Source organism: Grus americana, chromosome 6, assembly GCF_028858705.1.
Source record: "Grus americana isolate bGruAme1 chromosome 6, bGruAme1.mat, whole genome shotgun sequence".
NCBI classification, from domain to species: Eukaryota; Metazoa; Chordata; class Aves; order Gruiformes; family Gruidae; genus Grus; species Grus americana.
In genome coordinates, this window is record NC_072857.1 from 27774691 (window position 1) to 27802631 (window position 27941).

Sequence of the window (27941 nt, forward strand, 5' to 3'; positions counted from 1 at the left end):
GTCTTCTAGGTTCATGTAGCTTGTTTTATGGTTGGTAGCAGGCACTACAGTTGCTGGCATGCAAGGTATGTTTCTCTACACAAACACTTACTGCTATTTTCAGATTATCCCTATGCTTGAGTTTTTCTGGGGTGCAAAAGCAGTCAATCTCCACAAAAAAAGCTGTCATAACAGCATATTAGTTGAAGGCAGTTGGAACAGATGTAAATAACCAGACTTCTCAGGTCATGGATACTATTCAGCTAACAAGATATTTTGGCTCCAGAGTTTTAAGATCAACCCACAGCCCTTCCTGCAGTGCATATCCCATCTGTGGCATAGGGTCCTGGGAGGGAAAAGTCTACAGGATTCAAGAAGCTGGATGAGTACTTGAAAGACAAATCCACTGAAGGTTATTGACCAGAGAAAAAGCAATCTCCTGCTCAGGAAACCCCTTGAGCTAAAAATACTTGAGGTCTTAGTCTGAATGAAGCATTATGTATTTGTTTCATATCTACCTTGGTGCCTATTCATGGTCACAGTTGCTGCCAAGTTACCTGACTAGCAGAACTGCCAGTCTGACCCACAATAACTACTCTGTATTTGTAGCTACAATAAGAAATACACGCATCACTGCCCCTACTCTGTTTTCTCAAGTTCTAAACTTCATCACCAAGCACAGTGCCCACTGTATTAAGCTATGAAGGACCATATGGGACCCAAAAGACAAGCCAGCTCCACAAAGCAAGCATGACCACAGAAAGAACAAAAAAGCATTAACACTTCCAAGCCTGTCAAAGATCTTTGAGAAATGCAAGCACAGGCCTGTACACAGAAGTTGTTCCTGTAAGTGAATTCAATTGCTTCGCTTTAGCCATCAGGAAGTTATTTTTCATGCAAAGAAAGCATGAAGGTAGGTATTCAGAAACAACTTCTAGACTTAAATTCACATTCTTCCCTCAGTCTGTTTCCAGTGTTAAAGGCTACAATTTCCTGGCTGAGTGTCCTGGTTTCAGCTGAGAGGCTTGATTTTCTTCATAGTAGCTAGTGTGGGGATATGTTTTGGATTTGTACTGGAGACAGCATTGATAATACAGATGTTTTTGTTCCATGGAGCTATTGTTGAGCAGGGTTTACACAGGGCCAAGGCCTTTTCTGCTTCTTGCACTGCCCTGCCAGCGGGATGGCTGGGGGTGCACAAGAAGTTGGGAGGAGACACAGACAGGACAGGTGACCCAAACTGACCAAAGGGATATTCCAGACCATATGACATCATGCTCAGCTTTTAAGGAGCTTGGGGGAAGGGGGGGGGGGGGGGCGGCAGCGGCTGCAGCGTTTAGAGTGATGGCATTTGTCTTCTCAAGTAACCATTACACATAACAGAGCCCTGCTTTCCTGGAGATGGCTGAACACCTGCCTGCCCATGGGAAGTGGTGAATGAATTCCTTGCTTTGCTTGTGAATGCGGCTTTTGCTTTACCTATTAAACTGTCTTTATCTCAACCCACAAGTTTTCTCACTTCATCTTTTCCAATTCTCTCCCCCATCCCGATGGTGGGGGGGAGTGAGCAAGCGGCTGCATGGTGCTCAGCTGCTGGCTGGGGTAAAACCACGACACTGAGGAAGCACCTCCAAGAGAAGCTGACAGTGATACCATTTACAACTCCCATTAGAAGCACAACTGGAGCTGTGTAAAAAACAGGCCAGCTAAAGATTTGCCCCTGAAGTTTTGTAGCTTCATAAAATCACCATACAAGACTCCTAGTGAAAGACACATGCAAGAAAGCACAAACATGTAGCATTTTGGTTGAACAAGTAGTCAGTGAGACAAAAGAGCCACTATTGCTCCATGCAGTATGAGCAGGAAATATGAAAGTGGCACTGCCCATGATAGGATTTTGTGAAGGTTAGTTCAAAGGTGGGTGTAGAAAGAGAGAAAAGGCAGGCAAGCAGGAGAGAAAGGAATGGTCCCTGGAAAAGCCCAAGTTAGAGAAATATTTTAAACTCCAGAAGAGTAACTCAAATCTGTGTTTATCTTTGTCCTTTGAAAAACAGTCTTGGATTATTATATTTATTTCAAATAACATTTCCTTGATATTTTAACATTGGTTTGTACTTTGGCCTTGTAATTACTAGACGGAATGGAAAATACTTTAAAGGCCTGATCTAGCACTGGTAGCACAAAATTTTTACTCAGGTAAAGTCCCATTACTCAAATGGGACAAATCAAGAAAAAATTTCCTGCTATAACCCAAAGATGATGAGCAGCAGAATAACTTTACCTAAATAGCCCCAGAGTACATCAGCTTCAGCCTACCCTTCCAATAAATTCAAAACAGCTCTGACTTTGAGGCTTCCTATTGCCCAGAATTCTAAAGACTATTGCAATGTATTGATTGACTAAGAACTGCACTACATCACATGAAATAAGGGCCCAGAACGAACAGAGTCCTAAGCATCTTTGGGATTAATCAGATCAGACTGAAAACTTACCACAGTGTTCTTCATAAACATTTTTAAGTTCAACTGCAATTAAAATTTCTTCAGTTGATGAAATTACTATGCTGCTTCATTTTGCATCAATGACTCATACCTGACCTCCAAACAATCTGTATATCTCAAGTGAAACATTTCCCCATGCAGATTTAAAAAGGCTCTTCTGTGCCTTAAACAAGTGGTATCCTTCCTTCAACTTCTAGTCTCTTTATCTATGAACTCTGAATTACATTAATATAGAATTTCAGCAGTGAAGCCTGGATAGATGTAAGTGTCTGTTTCCACACATTTCTTATTACATCATTTTCTCTTATATACATACTCTTACTGTTAAAGGAAACAGGCAGCAATACCTAGTCTGAAGGCTTTTGAAAATCAGGACAGTTTTTATTAGCATATTGTGAAAACTGGTTTACAATATCACCACTGGTAATCCATATACATTAAAAACTCTTTGTCTCATAATCAGGGAAGAGACACACATTAAAATAAAGTGACATGAAACAATTCTGCTGCAGCATTTCCAGAACTTTTGCTTGCACATGTTCCATCAGTAAAATAACAGAAAGATTGCTTGACCAACCCTTTACTCTGATCCTCTGCTTACTGACTGTAACAAAAACATTGGTACCCCACAGACTACTGCTATTGCCTTGTGTTCAGAGAATGACAACAGAGAAAGGGAGAGGAAAAAACATTCTCTTTACTGAGCAAAAAATTCTCTTTTATCCTATTCCTGTGGATGCAGCACTGAATTCTATATAAAGGACTGCTGACTCCTCCTGCACGCTGAGGTTTCACAGCTAAACCCTAGCAAAAAATGGCTAACGTAAGAATGGCTGAGTGAATGGAGCACTGACAAACAACCTAGTACATGCATAGCTCCTTGTAGGCAAGTATGTTTGCAAGCATGGTTTGTTGGTCTACCAACAAATCAGGAGAGGGGAAACCCTGAGTGGTTGTTTTATTATCTAGCTCTTTGATAAGTTTCCTAAAGAAAGCCTATAGCATACTTAGAAGCTTTCAAATGCCAAAACATTTACATAAAATTTGTTTTTATTTTTCTCTCTGGCTAGCTTCCCTTTGACAGTTGCTCAAACCTAAAGATTATATATTCTTGGACTTTAAAGATGTACAGGAAAATAAGGTTGAAGGACTCTATTCCAGAAAAATGAGAGGAATGACTTCAGAGACAGGATATTGGAGTCCATGGATAACTGCCCTTCTCTCCAGGATGACTTTCACTACAGGGACATAAAGTCTTGTAACATACTTGACCAAAGCTGGGTTTTCTATGAACAGCCACACTTCCAAGGACAGTGGTACCTCCTGAGGCCTGGTGAGTACAGGCAATTCACCAACTGAGGTGTCATGACTGCCAAAGTTGGATCCTTCCAACCAACAGCAGATAGCTCCTAAACAGCATTTTCCTAAGCCATATGTCAATGAGTAGTGCCATTCGTACTTTATTAGGGCCAAGGAGTTTGAGCCTACATGGCGTAGGCTACCTCTTCTTGCAATGCTTTTAGCCTTTGATTTAAAAGCCCAGCAGAGTCAGAAAGTGCCTCGACTACAGTGGGCTTCAGAGCTTGTGCTTGTTTTAGTAGTAGAAGTAATTCCCCTGAAGTCAGTAGAGATGAGCTGGTAACACCCAAGCTCAGAGAAAATCTGCATCTAAATTGCCAAGCTGAATTTTTATCTGCAGTCTCAAATGAATTTAAAAAGACCATCTAGAAGAAAAATATTATTTCAGACCTTAGAGGAAACAAATTAAATACATTCTTCATTTATGACAATGAAAATCCAAAAAAACACCTGTAACTGAGTCCATGGGACCAAGTCTGTGCTTGAATTTATTACAGAGTATACCTTACATCTTGAATGGCCCCACAAAAGTAATGTCCTCAGTAGTTCTTCTGTGACTAGACTGGCAAGTTCACTACCACAGTTCATCACAGAGGTACTATATACCAAGCCTGCAGCTGTGACACTAGATGACTTAGGGCAGTATTTACCATCTTTATTAATAAGAATTATTTCTGTCAATGACTATTTGTAATGCTACAGATATCAAAATAAATCTCAGTTCCTTTTTTTTGCTTTATGATAAAAAACAGACCTTGTGCCCAATAGTTCCTGCTACCATTTGGCATTAAGTCCAGAGTTCTGCACAGGATTGCCTTGCTCCCACTTCCAGCTCAAGGCCTACACTACACTTTTGTTTAGCCAGGACCTCACACTGTAGGCATGAACTCATGTTGACCCTCCATAGCACAGAGAAGTAGCAACTTTCCCTAGAGTCAGAAACCAGAAGAGAGACCCATTATGTTAAGGAGTCTACAACCCATCAGTGTGTGAGTGGTCCCCCACAAGACTCACACATACTTTAACAACACACCATTTACACAACGCTAAAGGATCTTTAAAACTCTGTTTTCAAGTTTTAGGACACTAGCCATGATTCAGGTCTGTATACCCTTTCTGTGTCAGGAGTTAGGCTAGCAGAGTCCCCAGGGATTCACAAGAGCACAGGGAAGGGCACAGCCCCGGTTTCACCCCCCACTCAGAAGCAAGCACGGTGCTGCAGCCACACCTAACTTCTGTGAGGCCATAGTGCTAACATTTTGCAGGATCCCACCTCTAGCAGCAGTTGGAGCTTTCCTAAGCCCATTTCCCTTTAATCACTTCGCTTTATTTGCGTTCTTCCCCTAACCAAGAGGGGATAGGCCCCAAGTTGCTAAATCAGCCGTTCTTGGGTCAACCTTACCCTGTCAACTGAGAGGGAATTAAGTTCAAACAGATTACTAGAGACTACCAACACCTACACATCCTTAAACCTTGTTTGCTGCCATGGTTGTTTTTTCCCCTGACACACTGATTGCTTTCAGGAGCCATGCTGCAGATTCAGATCTGCTGAGCACTGCAACATAATGAAATCATTCATTAAGCAACTTAACTAGAGCAGAACAATTTAAGTGCAACTATGGTAACTTCACTGATCACTGGTGATAAGATGGTAGACAATATGGGATGGCTTACTTCAAGTGAAAAGTCAGTTTGGGGGAGGAAGGAGAACACTTACAATGCAATCTTGGGCAGTAACAACTGATCTCTACAAGCATCTGCAAAACAAAGATGCTGTAGCATGAGTCTACACATGCTAGCTCTTCCATAGCTAACCTAAGTCACAGCAGAGAGGGGCAGTTCTAAGACTGAATACCCATCCATGAATCTTTACTGGCCATTAAGAGTTTTAAGAACCCAGGCACACCAAAGCATATAAACACATACTATATATTTAGTCTGGAAGAATCTTTAAGATGTACCCTACACAAGAACATTCCTAGCACAAGTGCAAACTTAAGGCCTGTGGTAAGGGAGCCTATGCTACAGAAAAGGACCAGAAGAGATTCAAGTCACTGCCTAGGCCTTTTACAGCAGGGGATTTATTACAATGAAGATCCCATGTAGAAACAACCTGAAAGGACAAAGAAGGACAAAACCACTCACAATGGTCCCAGGCTACCCTGGGGTAAATTCCTTCCTGAATTTAAGCATGGTGAATGGTTTAACCTTGCATATATGAAAGCAGAGCAGCCAGGGTCCAGAGGGACTTAATGCTATTAGCCAGACCATCATCTCCCTGCTTTAGCTGTGGCCAGCCTCCAACACTTTGAAAGAAAGCAACTAAAATCCCCAGATACCAGCTTATGTGTCAAGGGGCAAACAAATTCCTTCCCATTTCCAAACTTTGCAAACTAACAAGCTCTGAACTGCCTAGGGTACAGTATGAATATGGTGACAGAAGGAAGATTAAACACTAATCAAGTTTGCTGGCTTACTTAACAGAACAATTGCATGCTCATTTTGTGCAATCATAGCCAGAGAAACTCAAGGCAAGCTGATCCTGTGCTACCCTCAGCAAAACACCATCTCAGAGGCCTTGGCATCTTGCAAGGGCCAGCTTGCACCTTTCCGATAGGCACACACAAATACAATCTCAAGTTAATTTGGCTCAAGTGTCTAGAAACTAGCATCCAGAAAATCCTTTTCTTTACATGTAGCAAAGGGTATTTTGATAGCAGGAATTTAAGACACAGCTGCCAAGGCCATTTGCTTACTTAGAATGTAAAGATTATTCCTTGCTCCTGTGCAATGGTTTGTGTGTAAAGTAAGAGGGAAGAGTTGAGAGGCAGGTTCATTTCTAAGCATATTTCAGGTCTTCATTGTTAGTAAACAAAGCATTAGCCCTAAGGCATCAAGCAAAACCTCAGATAAAAGCTTTGATGTAGACCCATCTCTCAGCATGATTTTTGCTGGCCTGGGGCATGATCTCAGTACAAGCCTTAGAGCCAAACTACAGGTTTGAGAATATCTGAAAGTCATATACAGATTGTCTTTTTCATTTGCTTGTACAGAAAATAAGCATAACTTAACAAAAGCATTACTCTAAGTGTGTACATTACTCCTGCCACTTCAGAGGTCTCTGGACTCAAAACTGCAATCCAATGCACACCTTTCCTTTGTTGAATTCTTCCTTAACCTCAAATTCATGCCTTTTCCTTATCTACACCCTTCTCTCTACCCATTCTGTTACCTGAACTTGCAGACTGACAAGTTCAGTCCATAGTAAGATGGCTAAATTACCAATATACAGCCACTGAAGAGAAATAAAGTACAAAACCACAAGTAATAAGAAACTATGAGAAACAACCACTGTTGTAAACACTTACCACAAGACAGCAGCTAAGTGACAATGAAATACAAACAAACACTGCCTACCTGGCTCTTTAAGGTTCATGAACCAATTGATACATAATTATGGAAGAAAGGGTGATGAAAAGTCTAATAATTAGCTTTCACAGCTGAACCAATCCATTAATACTCACATTTTAAAGCGCCCATACATAGCTGATAATGCTTCTTTTTACATCTTCTTCCATTCTTTGACTTTGATATCCTTAGCTGAGTCTTTATGAAGGTAGTTACACCAAATATAAATTCACCTAGAATTATACTACACCTGTGGGGACAAAGCTGTAGCCCACCTTTCTCTACAGATATCTTTCATGATTGCTTATATTTGCACATGAGCAAGAACTTATAATGAATACTGAATGCATGCCTGTACCAACAGGAAGAAACTAAACTTCACCTACACCCAGTAATACAGACACCCAAAAGTCACCTTAAGAGTGAGCTAACTGGCTTAGGAAAACCTTTAGAAGGTCAGACCTAGAGACCACTTACCCTGTAGGCCACTGGAACAGACCATCCTGTTGCAAAACACAGGATGCTTTACTTTCCCTCTAGAGCATCTATAGAGGGCAAGACCCACCCAAGGCACAGCAACTGCCCAAGCCCACTGAGATAGCTATATCACTACAACTCTAGCAGAGGGGAAAGCAGCTTTATAGTCTGTGAGCATCCTAATTACGTGGGCGGCAGCACTTAACAAGGGAGGAGTCTCCCATCTCTATCAGAGGATGTGTTTTTTTGTTGTCTTGCTAGAGCCTGTTGTAGGACTTCTGTATGTGGGAACAGCTGCTATCACTTGTAAAAGTTAGTAATGCAAGAAAGCAGAGAAGTATCCCAAGGGAGGACTAGGGTTTGTATATGGCTTTACTTGGGCCTGACCTTTAAAGGGAGTAAGTTGTAAGAAAAGTTTGAAATAGACTTTTGTTTAGCCTAGAAAAGGCTGTAAGAAGATGCAGTAAAAATTTGTAACTCAAAGCATGCTACAAAGAGCTTCCTTTTTCCATATTGCTGTGGAATGGACAAATAATAATGGTTTGCATTTGGTTCAAAGGTAATGCAGGTTAGCTGTTAGGGAGGAGCTCCTAGCAGTAACTCAAGCCCTGAAACAAGTCTCTCAGGGAGTCTTTTCTGTTCCTGGAGGCTGCTCACAGAGAGGGGTCCAGGGAGATTTAAGCACAGTAGATCCTGCCCTAGGGGTAGAGCTGGACCCTGAGCTCTTATTTTTTTCTTGAAGGAAAAAAATTATGTTGCGGCCTTGAGGCTGGAGACTATTGTGGCTAGCAGCATGTACCAGGGCACATGTATCACATGACTAAAAATAATTTTACAGACTCATTTCTGTCAGTGTCCCTCCATCCGTGCTAGGAACTATGTTTAGATATTGCAGTAAAAGATACTTCTCCCACTCCTGCACTGCTGATTCACATGATACATCACTGAGCACAGATTAGCCCTTAAATTTCTCCAGGGAAGCTTCACTGATCTTCTAAAAGCAAGACCAATGGACAAAGGCATGTTGCAGGGACCGATCTCAGACTGTCTCTGGGCTCTTGGTGACACTTACCCATCCCTAGCAATTTTTTATACAGCAGACAATATAATGATGTTGCATAGTGAATTCCTTTGCAATGGATTTCCAAACCTTACATGAAATCATTGCAGTGGTGTGGAAATCCCCTGCAAAGGAACCGACTGTGCAGCCAACGGCAATGAATGCTTCATCACATGAAGCTGTACAACATTTACCCAGGTGAGATGACCCAGTGGCAGAAGGACCAGGGCTGAGGCCAGAGGTTGCAGGACTATGCTTCTCCCAGCAAACTGGGGAGAAGACCCAGGTCTCCTTAAATCTCATTCTCCCTGCTTTGGAGCCTGGGACATTAATTTCCAGCCCCACTTTCCAAGGGAGCAGACGGACACAGAGGGAAGGCCATGCCCCGGGAAGCGCCCTGCGAGCTGTGCCATCGTGTTATGGAACGAGCAGGAGGAAGGTCCTTTGCTGGTGCTCTGTGCTGGTGGGCTTGGGAACAGCCGCACCAGTAAGCTGAGGCATGTCTTTTCATGTCTCCCCTTTAGAAACGTAACTTTAGGAGCGTTTTCTTAGTTCTACCCAAGCTCTGCATACGAGGTATGGGCTACTTTAAAGCCATAGCAGATTGTATATATGTATATACCCACGCTCCTCAAGCTATGCAGGCAGGCCTTTGGAGCATATGTAAAACATACGTATGTGCTTCATAACCTTTATCAGTTGTAAAACAGCACCGGGGGTTTCCTGAGGCGCTCTGCCCCGCAAGCATCGGGAATGCCGATCCTTTAATGGACAGGCTCCCCGCGCGGCAGAGGGACGCTCCACCTCACAGGAACCGACTGCTCCTCAGGTGAGGCGCCGCGGGCTGCGGAACGGCTCTGCCGTCGGGGGTGTCCGCAGCGGCCCTAGACTGCTCCCGCGCTCCAGCCAGCGGCCCCGGAGTGAGGCGCTGCACCACGGCTGGCGGCCAAGCGCCACAGCGCTGCCCCGGGCGCTCCGCCTGCGGAGGAGGTGCTGCTTCTGCCCGTAGCCAAGATGGCGCCCGCAGCCTCCCCGCCCCTCCGCAGCCGCCCGGGGCGTGTGCCGGAATGCGGGCGGGGCGGGCGATGTGGCGAGGCTCGGCCCACTTCGCCGTCCGGCTGCTGCGCGGCGTTGCCTGGCCGCCACCCTCTGTGCCCTGTGTAGGCTGTGGGGAGAGGCCGCGGCGGCGCGGGGAGAATTGGGGGAAGCCGAGGGCGCGGAAGGTGGCGGCGTGGAGTAGTTGCTCTCGCTTGGTGAGTGGGCGGCGGGGCAGTGCAGGGCTTCTCCCGCGCCCCGCGGGGGACGGGAAAGGCCGCGGCCGGCGTCTCTGCCTGGGCAGCTGCTAATCTGCGAGAGACGCCGCTGCCTGGGCCCGCCGGGCTCCTGGGCCGGCTGTAGAGCCCGGGGGTGGGGGGAGTAGGGCGGTGGGGGCGGCTGTCACTGCCGGGCCCCCGGCGTGTGGGGGGGCGGCCGTGTCCCCCCGGCGGGAGGGTAAGCCGCGTTACCACCGCCGCCTCTCCCCGCGCCCTCAGGGCTCCGTGTCCCTTCTCAGCAGCCCTGCTGCTTCGCCCCCGCTGACTCCCCGCAAAAAAAGAGAAAGCGCCACGAAAACCCAGACTTCTTCGTCTCGGGGGTAATAATGCCAGAGACGAAAGCTATGCGACCTGCCGCCGCGTAATTCCCGAGGTTGTCTGTGGGCTTTAAGTACGGATTTGTTTTTTCCTTCCTCCACCAAAGGCCTGAAGGGTGTGTTTTCACTTTCAGTGATTAAAACCGAAGCAGCGCTGGCGAAGAACGGACATGCTTCACACTCGTCTGCAGTTGCTTGTGTTGTGCTACGTCGTTTACCCGAAAAGGAGAGGCTGAGACCTTGTTATTTTCATCCTTGACTTCTCGGGTTATGATATAACTGTAATAATAAAGCAAAAACTGCGGAAAGAGCACCTGGGAACTGAGCATGGTAGGATCTTGAACAAAAATAGCTGGTGTCGACGAAAAGAGGAAGGGAAGGAATGGCATCCCGAGAAAGGCTGTATGAGCTTTGGATGCTTTACTGCAGTAAGGTAAATACTGGGTGTGTGTTTGTGTGTCTTTTCCCCCTTTTGTTTGGAAGTTAGGTATTTAAAATGTATCTGTAACATTTTTAACGCGTTTTTTTTTTTCTTAGAAGTTGCATAGGCTTGTCTAGCTTCTGTAAGGATATAATTGCACCTCTTAGCCTATTTACAACCTCATCTCTTGATTTGCTGTTCAGGTTGGGCTTTTTGTGTGAGGTGTGAATTGCAGTATTCATGGCTCAGCTTAAGCAGTTATTGTAGCTATATCTTTTAACTATGTGAATGCATATGTTCACATAATTCTTTGTTTTGTAGGGCCATAGCATTGAGGTGTATTGTATTAATTTAATTCACTGCTGTCTAGTATTTAGCTTTAAACTTACTGTTTTCTGTGCAGCTTCAGTTTTGTTTAAACTATATTAGCGAAAGCCTTCCCAAAGAGCGTATTTGTTAAATTACTCCCGAGTTAATCTTTGCTGGTTATCACCATAACATCTAAGTATGCCATTAATAATAATGAATTTCCTTCACCTGGTAGGAATGTTATTAAAATACCGTCCAGTCTCTGCATTTTACAGTGTAAAGCAATTAATAAGCTTAAAGCACAGGTCCTAATTGTGCTGAGTATGTACGCAAATTGGATTGCAGATTATCTAAATAGATATCTATAAAATAAGGAACATACGAGAAAATAACTGTAAAGGCAAGGGAAAGGACTGGCCTCCTGTCATATAGGAACTTAGTGGCAGTGGCAAGAATAGCCTTATTCTCTGGTTTTATTTTGCATTTATCTTTGCAGTCTCATGCTTCCTAAGTATCACAGTTTCTTTAACTTTTCAAACCAGTAGGACATTAAGGTTAGAACAAACATTCTCAGTTCATTTCTAGAGAAAGCCCATCTCGAGCATAGAATGTGAGATTTTAAGTACAGACCATCTTAACAAAGCAAATGCACAAAGCAGCGGATGAAGGTTGCGCAAAGTGGTCTTAATTGTAGCTTTTCTTAATTTTTTGTGTGAGTTTGCAACCCTAATGCTCCATATGTAGTTAAAAATAAAACTAGTGCAAACATAGCAGCGTGGTATGACTTCTTACTGTTACTCGCATGGGTGATCTGTTGGATGGAAACATATTTGCATAGACCTTTGCCTTTTAAACTAATGTAGTAATCCAATGGCAGTAGGAAATAGACTAGCACTAGAGGAGATGGATGTTTTCCCAGTGAGTTCATCGATGTGAGAAGAACAAAGACACTTGGAACAGACTCCAAGAATCCAGGCTTTCCTCAGCTTTGGGAGACACAGGGCTGCAGAGATGAGCCAAGCTCTGAATTTCTTTGCCCAGCCAGTCTTTGTCTCTTTCCTCCCTAGTTCTTTATAAACTTCTTTTGTCTGTCTTATACCTGCTCCCCCTTTCGTTAAACCTTTCATTCAGATTGCATGCTTTCCATCTCCATGTTGTCTGCATGCTAGCGGGAAGTTTGCGTAAATAAAGGCGTGCTCCTTAAAATGCGTGCCTTAGATCACTTACAAAATGTTCAGTTTCTTTATGGGAATGATGCGTACACAGTCTACTCAGCTCTCAGTTGGTGGAGGATGGACTATTAAAAAAACTTCTTTTTATATACTTAGCCTCCATGAGCTGTCAGGCCTTTTTTCTTCCAGACCCATATATTAAGGGCATTATTAGGTGGATTCATGTGTTGATAAGGACTTATTCTTAAGTAGGAAAATATATTTTTTAAAAATAAAATAGTTTGTCTTCAAAATTTGAAGGCAACTAGAGTGACTCCAAAAAAGGAGTCTTCATTTTTTTTAGAAAGTGCTAGACACAAAACTGAGTTTTCCTTCTCTCTCTCTCAACTGGTTCAGGTTAAAATGATATCTGCTTGAGGCAGGCATCCAGCATAAATGTTCAATCTTGGATTAAGTTTGGTGAAGTTAAGAGCAGCTGAAGAAGCTGGGTCTTAGCGTGTAAAATGTTGTGAAGCCTTAATGTAAATTAGATTGTTCAGTCATGTATTGAAAACATCTGTGTGCTGTAATTTGTTCTCCTTGGCACATCTAGCAATAAATAATCACCAGTGATGGGATGTAGTGGTTTAGGGAGAAGTTTGTTTATACCTGGGATTGCCCAGAGAAGTATGGTATCATATCCTGTGTGTTGCACTGTCATGACTTTGTTGTGGATGACATCCTGGGAAGGAAAGCTAGGCAGTTTCTCCAAACTACAAAAACTGCTGGAGAGTCAAAGTTGAGCAAGGTGGGAATTTGTTGTGCCACAAATCCCAAATATGTGGCTTTAGCTTTTGCAGCCTTGTTAGCTAAAAACCCAGGGAAATCCAAGCTCCTTTTTTGTGTGATGCTTCAGATTGTTGCTAGTAAGTCACCTTGTTTGTCTTGCCTTTTTTAGATAATCAGGTCCTTTGTGATAGTGTGTTAAATATAGCACCCTGTGCTACAGCAGCAAGACTTTTTACGGCTTTAAAGTGATGGATAATGCTGTGTTACCATCTTACCATCTATCTTGGGTCATGACTATTGTTCTTTGTGATCACTTGACACTTCTGGCAGTGTGAAGTGTCATTTGCAACAATTACTTTTGTGCAAAGTAACAGTAGGAAAGCATTTTTCTATTTTCATTGCCTCCTGTACAGTTTAGCAGTTGGAGATTTGGGCAGACAGCAGCATGTAATTACGATCTCTGCAAAGCAGTCTTTGGATGACACCATGTATGAGGTGGTTTCTTTCTCTTTTTTTTTTCTTTCTTTTAAGATTATGTTTGATTGATTTTTAGTTGGTATTCAGTTGTTTTTCATCTGACAGTTTCTAGTCTAAGGTTGGGGGTTGGTTTTATATTTTGTTTCTGCTTCTGTTCCCCTAAAAGCTGTCCCATAGGGCAATAGCTACAAAGCTGCAGATTACAGTCTGCTGTTTAAGATGCCCAATGAAAGTAGTAGCCACACATGATTTATAATGCTTCTGATGTTGCATGGAAGTAGTTTAAAAATTCATTAAATGTAGTGAAGTTTAAATTTGAGTCACTGGGGTTGTATCACAGCAATGTATTGTTAGTAGTCTGAGCTGTTCCTGCCTTGAGTTTTCTGTTGTTGGGGTTTTTTCCCTTTTTTTTAATGATGATGTCAAACTTTCTGCAAAGAAAGCATTGTCAAGGATGCAACTTGCTGAAATGCTTTTTTGATGATTTTTGGTTTCAAATGGCTTTCTCTCTCTTTTTTTTCTATTCAATTCTCTGTTAATGTACAATATTGTTATTCACTTGAATATTGATGTGGATGTAAGCTGCTGTCCTCTCATCCAAATGTAGTAGTGTGTGCATTTTAATGTGATCAAATTATGTATAGAATAGGTAACACAGATCCTTTCTACAGAAGTCACTAGGAAAAATTTTCTCCAGTAGGCTGGGTAGACAATGGTAATATCAAGCATATTGATTGTCAGTTCAAACCTTCAATAACCTACACAAGAGCATGAAACACTTCTCTTCTGTATATGCACTTATATAAGACCCAAAAATGCTAAGATTTTAACTATGTTATTTCATCTTCTCCAGTTCTGGTAGGTATTTCAGACTCTTAGACATAAAGCATGTTAGGATTTCCGATATTTTTATTTTACTTAGAAAGTGATCAGATACCCTTTTGTATAGAAAGAGATTTTTCTCCTCTATCAGAAAAAAATAAATTCCCAATTGCCTTGAGAAGGAGTTTGAGGCATAAAGGCAGGCACTTAGCTGCCATATGCACTTCAGAAAATCTTAAATTTTCATTGTATTAAAATGATTCTGAGCTTTTTCTTATACTCTTGTCTTCAGTAAAGCCTTGATTTCATTTAAACACTGCCTTATCTTGTAGGTGATATAATAGTTTGAAGGGAAGCTGTGAGACTGTTCTTCAGCCAGCTTCTAGCCTGTGCTTCATATTTCAAAGAGGGCACATTCAATCTTACTGTCACTAATACAGTAAGAACTCTGTGTGTTAGCAGTTGTAAAGCTAATCGTAACGTTCTGATCTTTAGTAAAGCAGATAGTTGAGACAGTCATGTCTCTTGCTGTGTTAAGAGCAGCAGACTTGTGTACAAGCTGTCATCTTAAATGTGCTTTCTTAGTTGTACTGTTTTTTTTACAAAATCTGATTGTATTGAGATAAATATGTTGTGGCTTTCTCTCTAGCATACTGAGGGATATCTATATATTATAAATATCTTCTCATTTAATATCGTAGCATAGAAAAAGATGTACTTTTTTTATAGGAGAGCATTTTCTAGTACTAGATGAAAAGCTGGACAGAAAAAAAAATTAAAGGTGACTCTATGCATTATCCTAAAAATGTCCTGAAGTGTTTAAAATCCTGTTACTTTTGAGTTATTTTTTTCCTCATCTGGGGTCCTTATAGGCTGCCTTACAGGAATCAGAAGAAGATTTGAATGAGAAAATAAGCGGTGTCAGAAGAAATCATGATTTCTCTGTTAGTCATGAGCAGACCACTATGATGAGTGAAGTGCTACAAACAGTGGTGTGCTAGCAGTGCTAGCTGTTCTGTAATTACATGGCTGTCTCTACTATGGGAAGACCATTGCAATGCAAATACTTAGAAGCTGAAGCTATAACATACAAACGTGCATTTAATTGGCTTGAGTTAAACTTAGATTCGCATTACGAGGACTAAACAGGTCATTTAAATTAATGTGTACTCTGTGCTGTAAGTGAGAATGGTCTGTGAAAGAGAATAATTTCCATTCATTCCCCATTCCCGTGTCTTAATCCTAACATACTATATAGAATTGAGATAAATTTGACCTTGAATTGTGAGAATAAATTTATGCGCCTTTGGATCATTTCAAGGATGTGCTCCTTGAGGGGAATTCAGTTAGCATCAGCCACCTTGTGTTGGGCTAAGTCCAACATGAAAAGAGGGTGCTCTTGGTAGTCAAAAAAGTTGGCTTGGAGCAAGAACATACCAGTTTTCTCTGTGTGTGGTGTTATGGTCTTGCTAAGCTGACCTACTAACTGGCTGTAAATTCACAAAAGGGATCCTGCATATTGTCAGTATCCCTTCACTTCTGTTTTACAAAGTACTGCACTCCCTCAGTCACCTGCATCAAAAGATTGGGGTATTTAATGTGATGTTCAGCAAGTGACAGCAAATCTGTACCTTCTGGGAGAGTATTGTGAAATTACAAGGGATGATTCATCAGTTTTTATTAAATAATGTGAATTTTTGCTTGTAAGGGTTGGGGTTTTTTTAACTTTTGTCCCTGTATAAAATTGGAGAATATTTGTAAATAACCTATAAAAGTTTATGATCAAATCAGCTTTTAGACATGACTGTTGTGGGGCTGCATAAAGCAGTATGATTGAACTGAATTGTTCACCTAAATGATGTTTTAGTTGTGTTTCTCAAAGAAAAGTGGTGTTAGCAAAATTATGTTTAGTTGTGGTGAGATGCATGTAATTCAACAATATAATCTGTGACAAACTGTAAGCCCCATGTGAAACACTGACCTTTGCATCCCAAATATGATCTCATCCTGACTTAGCTTGCACTTGTCTTCCTTCTTGTGCAATTGCTCATTTTGCAGTGATTCATATCACAACACTATATGTTGTCTTTGTTATATTAGATAAAGAAGTATTCGGCTTTCAGCTAGATGAATGCTTGAGAAAACTAAATGTTAAGTAAAAGTAGTTTTTCGTAAGTCACTGTCATGTAAATTCATGTCTCTGCTAAAACTAGTGAGTAAAGCTTTATTGAACAACTGCTGTGTAAAATATCTTTTCTGCAGATTATTTTAAATAAATCTCTGCATTCTGAGAGAGTGTCACTTGTAAAAGAGCATGTCACAAGTCACTTGTGGCCATGTGTTGGTGAAAATATCTTTGTTTTGTCTTTATGAGATACTGTACTAAGAATGGATATGTACAAGAACAGTTGGTCTTCAATTCTGAATTTACTGTCTGCTATTTAAAGAGATGTCTCGTAGTCCAAGAACTAGTATAATTCTGATATTTACAAATATAGAACTTTTCATATAAATAACTGATGTATATAGGTAAGACAATCTCTTAACTTAAAGTAGCTGTTACCTTCCTTAATTGTGGACTGGGGCGACCTTGTGCTGATGGTTGTTTGGACACAAAATGGGGACTGTCACAGAGAAGGCAGACTTCAGGTTGGAATGAGACAGACAAATCTAAACAGAGATGTAAGAAAACCATAACATTTTGCAAGCTATGAAGAAATTATTTTTGTTTCTTACAATTCTATAATGTGTTTGCCAATGCATATATGTAGCCACTACTTTTAGATAAAGAAGTGTCTGAGGTTTGCCCATCCTTTTGCTGTAAGATTCAGGGTTTTACTGGTGTCCAGCATGAGGCTGAAATTCCTACATGTCCACAGGTTTATGGATTAGTGCTTTACAGATTTAATGAGAAACATCCAGTTCTGAACATACCAACAAATGTATTTCAGATCAAGCTTTCACTGAAATGAATCAAGTGTCTCTTAAATGGAATGATTTATCACAAAGCTAAAAACACAGGCTTCTGGTTCTGTGTGTTGATGTACTAATATAAGAGTGAATTTAACAAACACTGGATTGTTGTGTGGTATCTGAGTTATGGCACTTTTAACTTGGTCATCTGGTTCATATCCGGGGATAGCGTGTGTCCTGATAAAAGAATATAGCAGAATCAACTCACATATGCAGTATGTTTGTGCCGTAATACGGAAATGGAAGAAAGGCTTGCCAGCTGCCCATTGAACAGCTTTGTAGCTTAATGCCTGAATGCAAATGTTGTCAACAGACAGTGTTAAAATATTTACAGGCTTCAGAAAGGTTAAACAGCTGCCATGGAAGAGAGAAGAGCTTCTTTAATTACTGAGCTATATATGAAGGAAAAAACCTACCAAAACATGCACATGTCTTGACAGTACAGATAAGCATCTTATCTGAACCGACGACTTTTTTTAAAAAAAAAACTTTTCCAGTTTATCTTCTAGTAAATGGGAGGCTGCAATAGAGGGAGATGGGAGATACAATAGGAAACACCAAGAAATGAAAACTGTACTTGATTATTCTCATCATAAATGCTGTTCTAAGTTTGACATCTCACTAAGGCTCTTCCATGCATCTGTGAATCTACACATTAGCTGTTAGACTTATGTGCTGATAAAATATTTGTGTGTGGTGATGCTTTCTCTGATATTTAAAGCATTTATGGTGATCTGCTTGTCTGATTTATGATTGAGGATTCTATGTACCTATATTAAGCAATAGGAATAAGTGGCATTAAATAATTGTTTGACCATTGAGTAACACTGCTAACTATGGCTGTGTAAAATTAGGAATTAAATTTAACTGTAAGAATGGCTAATTATACTAGTATCTAAAAGTAGAGTATATTTTAAAATGGTAAGGATATTTGAGGTTAAATTCCAAAGGCTTTAAAGGCTGTTGAATGCTTTATCTAAAGAACATTTGAGGGAGGCACAAACAAAACCTCAAAATAAATTCATGGTTAAATACTACTTTTACATAGTAGGAAGAGAGCATAAAATCAAAGCAGATGCTAAACCTTTAATTACCTAATAGACAGCAATTTAACATAGAAAATACACTTTTATTTAAATAACCAATCCTAGTAATTCTGGCTTTTAGAGTGAAGTTGGGGGGATGAAGACAAATCTTTGAGGACATATTCCTGAAGTCTCACTGAAAACAGTGAATGAGTTTGGTTTTAATTATTAATGTAGGGAGAATTAGTACTCTTTTTATTGTCAATTATCATTGACCAGAATCTGCCTAAGAACCTCTCGGAGTAGTCCCTAGGACATTTAAAAACTAATAAGGAAGTGAAGGCAGAGGCTGAGAAGGTAGCACTTGCATTGGAAAGAAGATTTCAGCATTAATGCCAGAAAAGCAAAGTGAAAATGAAGTGGTTTGAGTTTGACTCCTTTAATAAGATAGCAAAATTATTCTTTTAATATTAGTAATAATTTTAGGAAAACATTGTACCTTCACATGGTTTACTGCCAGTTTTCACTTGGAATGTGGAAGGAAAATTTAGGAACTGAAAAAATTTTTAGAAGTTATTGAGACTTCTTAACCTAAAAGCATCATGCAAAAAGAGTAAATGCTTGGCTTCTGTGGAAGAGTGATTGGAAATGTTAACTGACAATGTATGTGGGGCATCAGCCCAGAGTTTCTGGTGAAGTAATCCTCATAACTTCTGTAGAAAGTGATCATGGTAGATACAGGCTGCTTGTAAGTCGCCTTACAACTCTGTCAATGTTTGGCTAATGCATTCAGTTGTACAAAACTTGGTATTCATTCACCTGTGCATTTACTGAACTTAGGACAAGCTGGAATGAACGGTTTTCTTGATTAAATGACTGAAGCTTTGTGGAAACTTTAGGATAAATGGTTTAGCATGTTCTGAGAAGCAAGGAGGGAAAAGGTTTTATTTGATATTCTTAAATTAATTTTTTAAATAACAATTTTAGTTAAATCTGTAGTGTTCGCATGCTTTCAAGGGCAAATTTGGAATTTGGGAGAGACAATATCATGATGAAAAGGATGGTCCTTTGTGGTGTATAATAACCTAAAATACAAAAAAAGTCTCAAAATGGCAAGGAGTACAGTGGCTCAGCTATTGACTGCATATAGTTTTTTCTCCACAGGACCCGGCATCATCCACTGTACTGAATGAGTAAAGCTCTTGGGAATAAAGCAGGGTACAGAGAGCAAGGGTGTTATTTGCATAAATCTGACCTCATTGTTTACCTGTGCAAATCACTTTAAAACTGTACCAGCAGAAGCGCAATGGATGCCAAACAGCAGTTGCACAAGTAACGCAAATTCTGCTTTTTCCTAGTTTTTGAGTCTTTGATTATTTTTTTTAAGGATGCTTTTGAAAAGTGGATTTGGGTTTGGGTTTTTTTATGCCTTCAGTGTATAGTTCAGCTGCAGTATAATGTTAGCGTAAGGCCTGATGAGGTTGAGAAGACAAACAGTTAAATCCATAGCTAAAGAAGTAAAAATTTGCTTTAGTTAAATTCAGTATAGAGTATTCACATGACACTTTGAAACAAATACAGACTTCTTTTTGATAAGCTTACACAAGTTCTCAGCCTTTGTCTGCTGAAAGACTTGACAATATTTAGCTGTTGATATGGTGAAATAATAGGCTGTGTTTTTACTGTTGTAACACCATCCTGCTTCCTTTCAGTCTGTGTTAAACTTTTACTGTCTTTGCACCACACTGAAAGTTAGAAACTTGGTGGGGCAAAATTGTGTTTGATGTTGCTAAAACTCAGCCCTTTTCTCATTTAAAACACCAGCATAACTTCAAGTTTCAAAACAATCAAGCCTTAAACTCTAAACCTTTCCTAAGCTATAGTTTAAATTTTCATTAAATTTAGGCTTGACACTGTGGACTTTTGACATCATGTTATTTTAGTTGTCTTTGAATTATTTAGGATGCTTCTTGTTCTCTCGGCTTAAAATACAGCTTCCAGCTTTTACTTCTGTTGGTTCGTTAAGTGAACTTTGATGGGAAAAGTGAATGTTAATAGAATGTAACACATCACAGTGCGGTAAATTCCTGGTAGGTGCACTGTGCAGTGGACTCCAGAGGTCTGAAATACTGTGCGCTGGCTTGTACATGGAAGTTGCCTAGTGGTGCTTTCTATCAAATGTGAAGGCATTAAAATCTGAGTTCAGATTAACTAGATTCATCCCATGGATGGCATCAGTCACATGCCAATTCCAAGCTACAAGGCTGTAATTGTATTATCATTCAAAAACAACAAAAAATGAGGAGGAGAAAGAGAGCCTTCATTTCCATTTTAGTAAGAAAACACTTTCATTTTGTTTTTCAAGTTTTGTTGGTGATCTGAAGTAGAAAGGAAATCAAATAACAGCTCTCAGATGATTGTCTTTTTCTTTAACCTAAGGCGTTAGTGGAAGATTATAATTTTCCTTGTTTTGAAAAGAGAAGAAATACATTAACTTTGACTTCTGGTGTTTGTAGGCTAAATTTTATTGTGATTGACAGCTATAGGTTTATTTTTGTATAAATTTCTACGCTAAACTTGTCCCAAAGTAATTGTTTGTATTATGATTCACTTCAACTCCCATTTATAAAACAAAACACTCCCCTCCTCCTTTTTGCTTTTAATTTCAGAAATAGAACAGAATGCTTGTGTGAATTTTGAAAAAAGGAGGTTTATAATTACTTGCCAGGAGCTTTTCTTCTTTTGGATCAGCAGCTGATTCAAAAATTAGTATTGTGATTAAAATGAAAAGTTGTGCCCAAAGGCGAAGAATAATAATAATTAGAATTGATTGATTGAATTTATAAAGGCAGTTTAGCCAGTTTAGAACAGTTTATCATGAAATCTTTTATTAATTCTAACTGTAGTATTGCTGCTATAATGAAGCTTTTCAGGTTTTATTTTGGCATTTTACAGATTTGAAAGGTTCACAAAAAGCATAACCACTCTGACATGTTTCAGAATAAAGGCTGCTGGGAGATCTCGTGCTGAAAATGTTGCCTTTTATGTCCGAAAACATGAAGAGGAAAAAGCTCCCTTAAAACAAACCTTCTAATCCCGCAATGAATAGTTTATTTCAAACATTGTTGAGAAATGTTCTACAATTTTGCATCATGCAGACTACTTCAATTAGTTTTAAGACCATTAAACTCACCAGTGATCTAAAGGCAGTATTTCATGTTTAATTTCCTAACGTTACTTTTTGTAGGTCTAATTCTGCCTTAACACCAAGGGATTGTTCTTATTTTCAGTACAATGCTTGGGGATGGGGAATTAGTTACCATAGTACCAGTGCCAGCGAGATTTTATGGTAGGGCTTCTAAGCTGAAATCCACTTTGAAGGTTGACTGACTGTTATGCACGGTAGTCAGACCAGGCTGGCTATTTTATGACTGCATGTTAAATTTAACGACTTCAAACAACTGTCTTGTCAAACAAGTCGGGCTTGTCCGACAGTAGGACTCTGAACTGCCCTGCAGGGAATTTTTGCCTTTAGAGCATGGAATGTGACACAGCAAATAGCCTCGGGTGGATCCAGCTTTTGTTTTTAGCAACTAATACTTCCTGAACATAGCTATAAAAATTGTACTGAGCTTTGCCCTTATAGTTGTGTCTCTTAGCTTGAAGCCTTAGCGCAAATGGAAGTTACTGTTAAATCTAAAAGCAACACATGTGTAGATACATTAATAGTGTTGACTTGAAACCCTGGGTAAATGTGCCTGTATTCCACAAGCACAGATCTAAAGACTTCCAGTGGGAGGACTTCAATGCCAGTTCTGTGTAAAATGTTTTCATTTAACTTAGGCTAAGCTGTAAGAGTTCAGTGCTACCTGGCTTGTTATGAATGTAAAAAGTGTTATTACTAGTGCAAAAAATTTTTGTTGACCTTCTTGCATAGGCAAAGTAATTACTGAAAAAAAAGACTGAATTAGAACATTCCTTTGTCACTCATTTTATCAGTCTTCATAAAGAGTAGAGAAAGCTATTGTAATTTCTAGATAATTCAGTATATCAGAGACAAGAGCCTGTCCCAAGTTAGTGTAGATTTTGGTTATAGTTTGTTTTCACTTCCTTGTCTTACAGAATTGTCATATATGTCAGAAGGGCATTAGCCTAGACCTCCTCTTTGCTATTGGCTTTGTTTCGGTGTTGTTAAACACTAACATTGGTGTTAGCATTGAGAGCTTGTCTCCCAGTTCTGCCAAGTCTAAGGATAGCCTTGCTAGAATTTTTTTTTATATATATATATGAACTGTTAAAATGTTACACTTCATGGGAAACTTGCTAATTGCTTGGCAGTGTTTAGCCACAGTATTGCTATGCATACTGTAGACCAGTAGACTGGTTTTATTTAGCAACTTTTTTTCTTTCTGGCATTGTACTAACTGTGTTGGTAAAGAAAAAAAAGCCCACCCTCTTCTGGATGTTCTGTGGTTGGGTTTTTTGGTGTGGTGTGGGTTTTGATATTTTTTTTTAATTTTGGTTTTTTTAGGTACCTATTAGAAACACTGTACTGCTTAGGCCTGGAAGTCTTTCTTTTTAAAATCTAAAGAGCTATGACAACTATTATTGTGCCAAGAGGATCTTATGAAAATGGAGGCCTAAAGGGTGGTGTGGTGTTTTGCTGGGTTTGTTCTTTGTGTTTTTTTTTTTTTTTTTTAAAGCCAGAAGTACTTAAGGAAGGGAAGGAACAAGGAAGTATTTTTACTTTCATGTGCTCTGAGCTACATTTGATTTAATTGGCTTAAAATACTTTTTATTATTGCAAGTGAATGACTGATGGTTGCTGTAGCAGTTTCACAGGCCTTCATTATAGTATGTTGAGCTCAGAAACCTAAGCTTAGGCTCTGCAGACTTGTGGCTATCACTATGAAGATGAGTGGCTAACTTAAGTTGGATTTTAGATTCCTGCAATTTCAAGCCGTGGAGAAATTATCTTCCAGAAGTTTTAAGGCATGCAGTTTCTATATATGAATTATTATTCAGATAAGATACAGAAATTTGTCTTGCACAAAAGCTAGGCAAGTTTCAATAAATGAAAAGCTTAGACTTGTGATTTAGAAAGCTGCAAGGTTTTGAAAATCAACATTTTCTTATCTTCCAGTGATTGGAAAATTACAACTGGTTAAAGGTGTTTTATTACCACATATAGCTTCTTTCTGCTTTTACTGCCGTTGCACAAATCAAAAATTTCCTTCTGCATTTTTTGCTGTTCTTTTAGGGCGTATCTGCAGAATGTGTGTGGCAGGGCTGGGTAAGAATACCAACCAAAACCTGGTTTATCACAGTTTGTTCTTGTGGCGTGTTATCAAAATGTACGTTGCTTTGTAAGCTGTGCTTTAAAAGCATGGTACATCTTCAACCAGCACCATGGAAAACAACTTGGAGCGGTTGTCTGTCATGCAGCCTCCAGCTACCTGTCTGCAGAATGGCAACAAAAGGGTAATTATGAAGGTGGGGAATAAGAGCATATATTCCATAAATTTCACTGCTTTTACTGGTAATCAGGCTTCTGAGTATTTAAGATGCTTTATTATTGTCTGGCAAAGTGTGTTGGGTTTGTGTGGCAAGGTTTTGGTAGCGGGGGGGCTTACAGGGGTGGCTTCTGTGAGAAGCTGCTAGAAGCTTCCCCTGTGTCTGATAGAGCCAATGCCAGCCGGCTCTAAGACGGACCTGCCGCTGGCCAAGGCCAAGCCAGTCAGCGCCTCTGTGATAACATATTTAAGAAGGAAAAAAAAAAACCCAAAACAGAGCTTTTGCAGCCAGAGAGAGGAGTGAGAAGATGTAAGAAACTCTGCAGACACCAAGGTCAGTGAAGGAGGAGGAGGAGGAGGTGCTCCAGGCGCCGGAGCAGAGATCCCCCTGCAGCCTGTGGTGAAGGCCATGGTGAAGCAGGCTGTCCCCCTGCAGCCCATGGAGGAAGGATGAGGGGGTGTAGAGATTCCACCTGCAGCCCGTGGAGGACCCCACGCCAGAGCAGGTGGAGACACCTGAAGGAGGCTGTGGCCCATGGGAAGCCCAAGCTGGAGCAAGTTCCTGGCCGGACCGGTGGACCCGTGCAGAGGGGAGCCCACGCCAGGGCAGGTTTGCTGGCAGGACTTGTGACCCCGTGGGGGATCCCACGCTGGAGCATTTTGCTCCTGAAGGTCTGCACCCCGTGAGAGGGACTCCATGCTGGAGCAGGGGAACGATGAGAGGAGTCCTCCCCCTGAGGATGAAGAAGCAGCAGAAACACCGTGAGATGAACTGACCATAACCCCCATTCCCTGTCCCCCTGTGCCGCTGAGCGGGGGAAGGTTGAAGCCAGGAGTGAAGTCAAGCCTGGGAAGATGGGAGGGGTGGGGGGGGAGGTGTTTTAAGAGTTGATTTTATTTCTCATTCCTCTACTCTGTTTTGCTTAGTAATAAATTAGATGAATTCCCTCTCTAAGTTCAGTCTGTTTTGCTCATGACAACAATTAGTGAGTGATCTCTCCCTGTTCTTATCTCGACCCACAAGTGTTTCGTTACACTTTTTCTCCCCTGTCTAGTGAATGAGGGGAGTGAGAGAGTGGCTCTGGTGGGCACCTGGCCTCCAGCCAGGGTCAACCCACCACACAAAGTTACATAGCTTTGTTAGGAGGACTGCAGATATAATGGAGTAGCTAACAATTTTAAGTCAATCAGTTGGAGCTGGGGTTGCAGTTCATTGATTTGTTGCTCTCAGTAGCAACACAGATGTGAAGTATTGCCATACCATCTTCTGCCACGTGGTAACACAGATATTTGTCAGATTGCAACATGCACTGGCTTGGAAAGTTGATCTGGCATTGAAGAACACAAGTGTAATCATTTTAAAATTAGGTCAATTTGTGTTCTGCTGTTAATGTGGTTTACCACTTCTGTCATGAGAAAATAGAGGATTGAACAGGTGGGTGGGAAGAGAATGCAACAGAAATAAATTCTAAAATCCACTGAATTTAAATTTCAGATTAAATGGCAGCAGCTGACCTCAGAAAAAGTTCAGTTCAAGATAAAGATGCTGGGTAGGATAATTGCAGTGTACATGGTGCACAAGAAGCAGCTGATATCCATTACTACTGTCTGTTTTTATTATGAAATTAGAATTTTAAACCAACATAAAAAGACAGTTTTTCTCCTAAACTGTGGTTTGGGAAAATATAAGATGCATTTGAAACATGTAGGCTGGTCTTCAGAAAGATATGTGTTTAGCTATGTTTCAGGAATGGTCATTTTTGGGTACTTTGCCATGGGTAACATTTACCACTGTAAGTTTCCTTTCTTAAAACTGCTTCAGTAAAATAGAGATTTCTTGCACTTGTGCATGGGGTCTGGGCTGATTCCTGCTAATAAAGAAAAATGAAAACCTGGGCCAGATTCAAAGTTTGAAAGCTGTTTTTAACTTCCGTTTCTAACATCTTTGAAATAACTTACATATCTTAATTTGTAGCAAAACTGTTAAATATTTGCTCACTTTTTCCTGGAATGATGTAATCCTAGTCCATAAGTCTTCAATTTTGTTAATTTCTGGAAAGGTGGCATAATTCTTTTAGGTGGTTTATAATGGAGATTTATTTCTTAGTGTTTCTTATGTTGCTAAGTGACCTTGTTTACTTTTTTTGCCTTGATTTCATTTTTTTTTTTTCTTCCTCAACTGATGTCGAATTAGTACTATTGCCTGGATGGAAATCTCTATATTTGACTCGGAATGGGTCAACTATTGTGTAAACTATTTTCTACTGGTACATACCAGTAGTGTTACCTAGTGTTTTGCTATGAAAGCTGATTATTTTAGTAACTTGGAATAGTAAATAATTAATTGGCAGACAGGGGATTGAGGTAGAAGGGAGTTGGATTAAATAGTGTGCTGCAGGTAATGATCAAACAGTACTGCAGTTCTTGGTTTTTACCACAATTGGGAGTTTTAGTGGCAAAGTGAATTGAGCAGTATGTGTACCACAGGGAAGCGAAAACTTTTGGCCTTTTATAACATCTGTGGCCTGTGTACTCTTGTCATCTACATAATTGCTTTTTCTTGCATATTTTGTCTGCCAGTGTTCTCTGTTACTGCTAGTCTGCCCTGATAGCCTTGCAAAGGCATTCTAGTTTAAGGATAAGGAGATTTAATTTACTCTTAAGCTTGAAGCTGATTTGGGCTATATCATTAAAAAGGAATAAGCAGGCACTGAATCTAATTTTGTCTTTTGTCACCCCCTTCCCTTTCTCTCATCCATAACCTTTTGTTAAAGCAATTTTAAGTCAGATAATGACATTATTTGCACAGCTTCATGGTACATGATCATGAAAAACTGAGTTTTCTTAGAAAAGTTTACTGTCAACAACTAGTTATGAGCCTCAGCTGTGTCAAAAAAGGATTTTAATTTTGGAATATGAATAGAATCAATTTAGTAATTCAGGTTATATTTCAAGGAGAACTTGCTTGTGCCAAGAAAAAACAAAGCAGTTTGTTCAAAAGGAAAAAAAGGTCAAATAGGTTCAATTTTTGCACATGCATGGACATTATCATTAGAGGCATGGGCAGATACATATGGTAAAGTTTCTGTTGGTTACTTTGCCATGGATGCTATTGCTTTGTCTTTTGTAGCCTGAGATATATTGTAATTGCTGAAATTGTATCCTGGTTTTCCTCATCTTTATGATCCTGTGAAATAGTTTGCATGTGGCTAAAATAACTTACTATGAATTACAAGAAAGTTAAAGCTTTAAATATGTGAACATTTTTAAAAGGCCATAGTGTCTGAAGACAGCATCTTCTGCTACTTCCAGCTCATTCTTTTAGGGTATTAGCAAGTCTTCTTGCCCATCTTTTGGCTTGGTTCTCAAGGTGTTTGATCTCTGAACCTGAGAAATGTGTACTTTTTACTCACCTGGTTGAGATAATCTGTCAGTCTCTGTAGCTTAATCCAGTAGTTTGGAAACCTTGAATTTATTCTTAACAGCTTTCTTAATTCTGTATGTTGCGATTTCATCTTGAGGACAATTAATAATGTGTGTTTAAGATAACTGTTTGGTAGTTCAGTGCATATTAAAAATGAGGACAAGGCTACGTCACACAGGACATAATACTTTTTGCACAAAATTTTAACAGAAAAAGGAAGGGAGTGATGACTTAAAACTATTGAAAGGGAAATAAAAGCAAAGATGAGAAGAAGAAAGATCATGGAGGGAGGGATTAGGAATTAAGTGGAAGAAGGGGAAATAAGACAATTAGGAAAAATGAACAAGTAAATGCAGTGGAAGCAAATAATCAGGGAAGATACGTATATAGCTGAGGGTTTTATTTGGCACCTGTTGTCACAGTATCTGAACACATTTCATATATAATTAATAGTGAAGTAAATTGTGTCTGGGTGTTTCTGACACTTCTTGGTTGTCTTAGAGGGGTCTTTGGGGATATGGAGAAGGGTAAGGTCTAGAATGAGAAGGGGATTCCCATGCTTTATAACTCCTGTGCTTGCTGTTGAAAGATGCTTTGAGAAGAGTTTTGCAGCATTTCAGATT

At 40.1% G+C, this 27941-nt stretch overlaps 1 protein-coding gene across 6 annotated transcripts in view; it reads left to right on the top strand.

Annotated features, from left to right (window-relative positions):
- Positions 1–9879: 9879 nt before the first annotated feature.
- Positions 9880–27941, top strand: part of NBEAL1 (neurobeachin like 1) — an 87613-nt gene continuing 69551 nt past the window's right edge. For all 6 annotated transcript variants that reach the window (XR_008577708.1, XR_008577709.1, XM_054830539.1 and 3 more), the window contains exons 1-2: positions 9880–10037; positions 10549–10847. Coding sequence is in view for 4 of the 6 variants with exons in the window: in XM_054830539.1 (XP_054686514.1) it covers positions 10797–10847 (51 nt within the window). In the remaining 2 variants the exon portion in view is untranslated. The remainder of the gene's footprint in view (positions 10038–10548; positions 10848–27941) is intronic.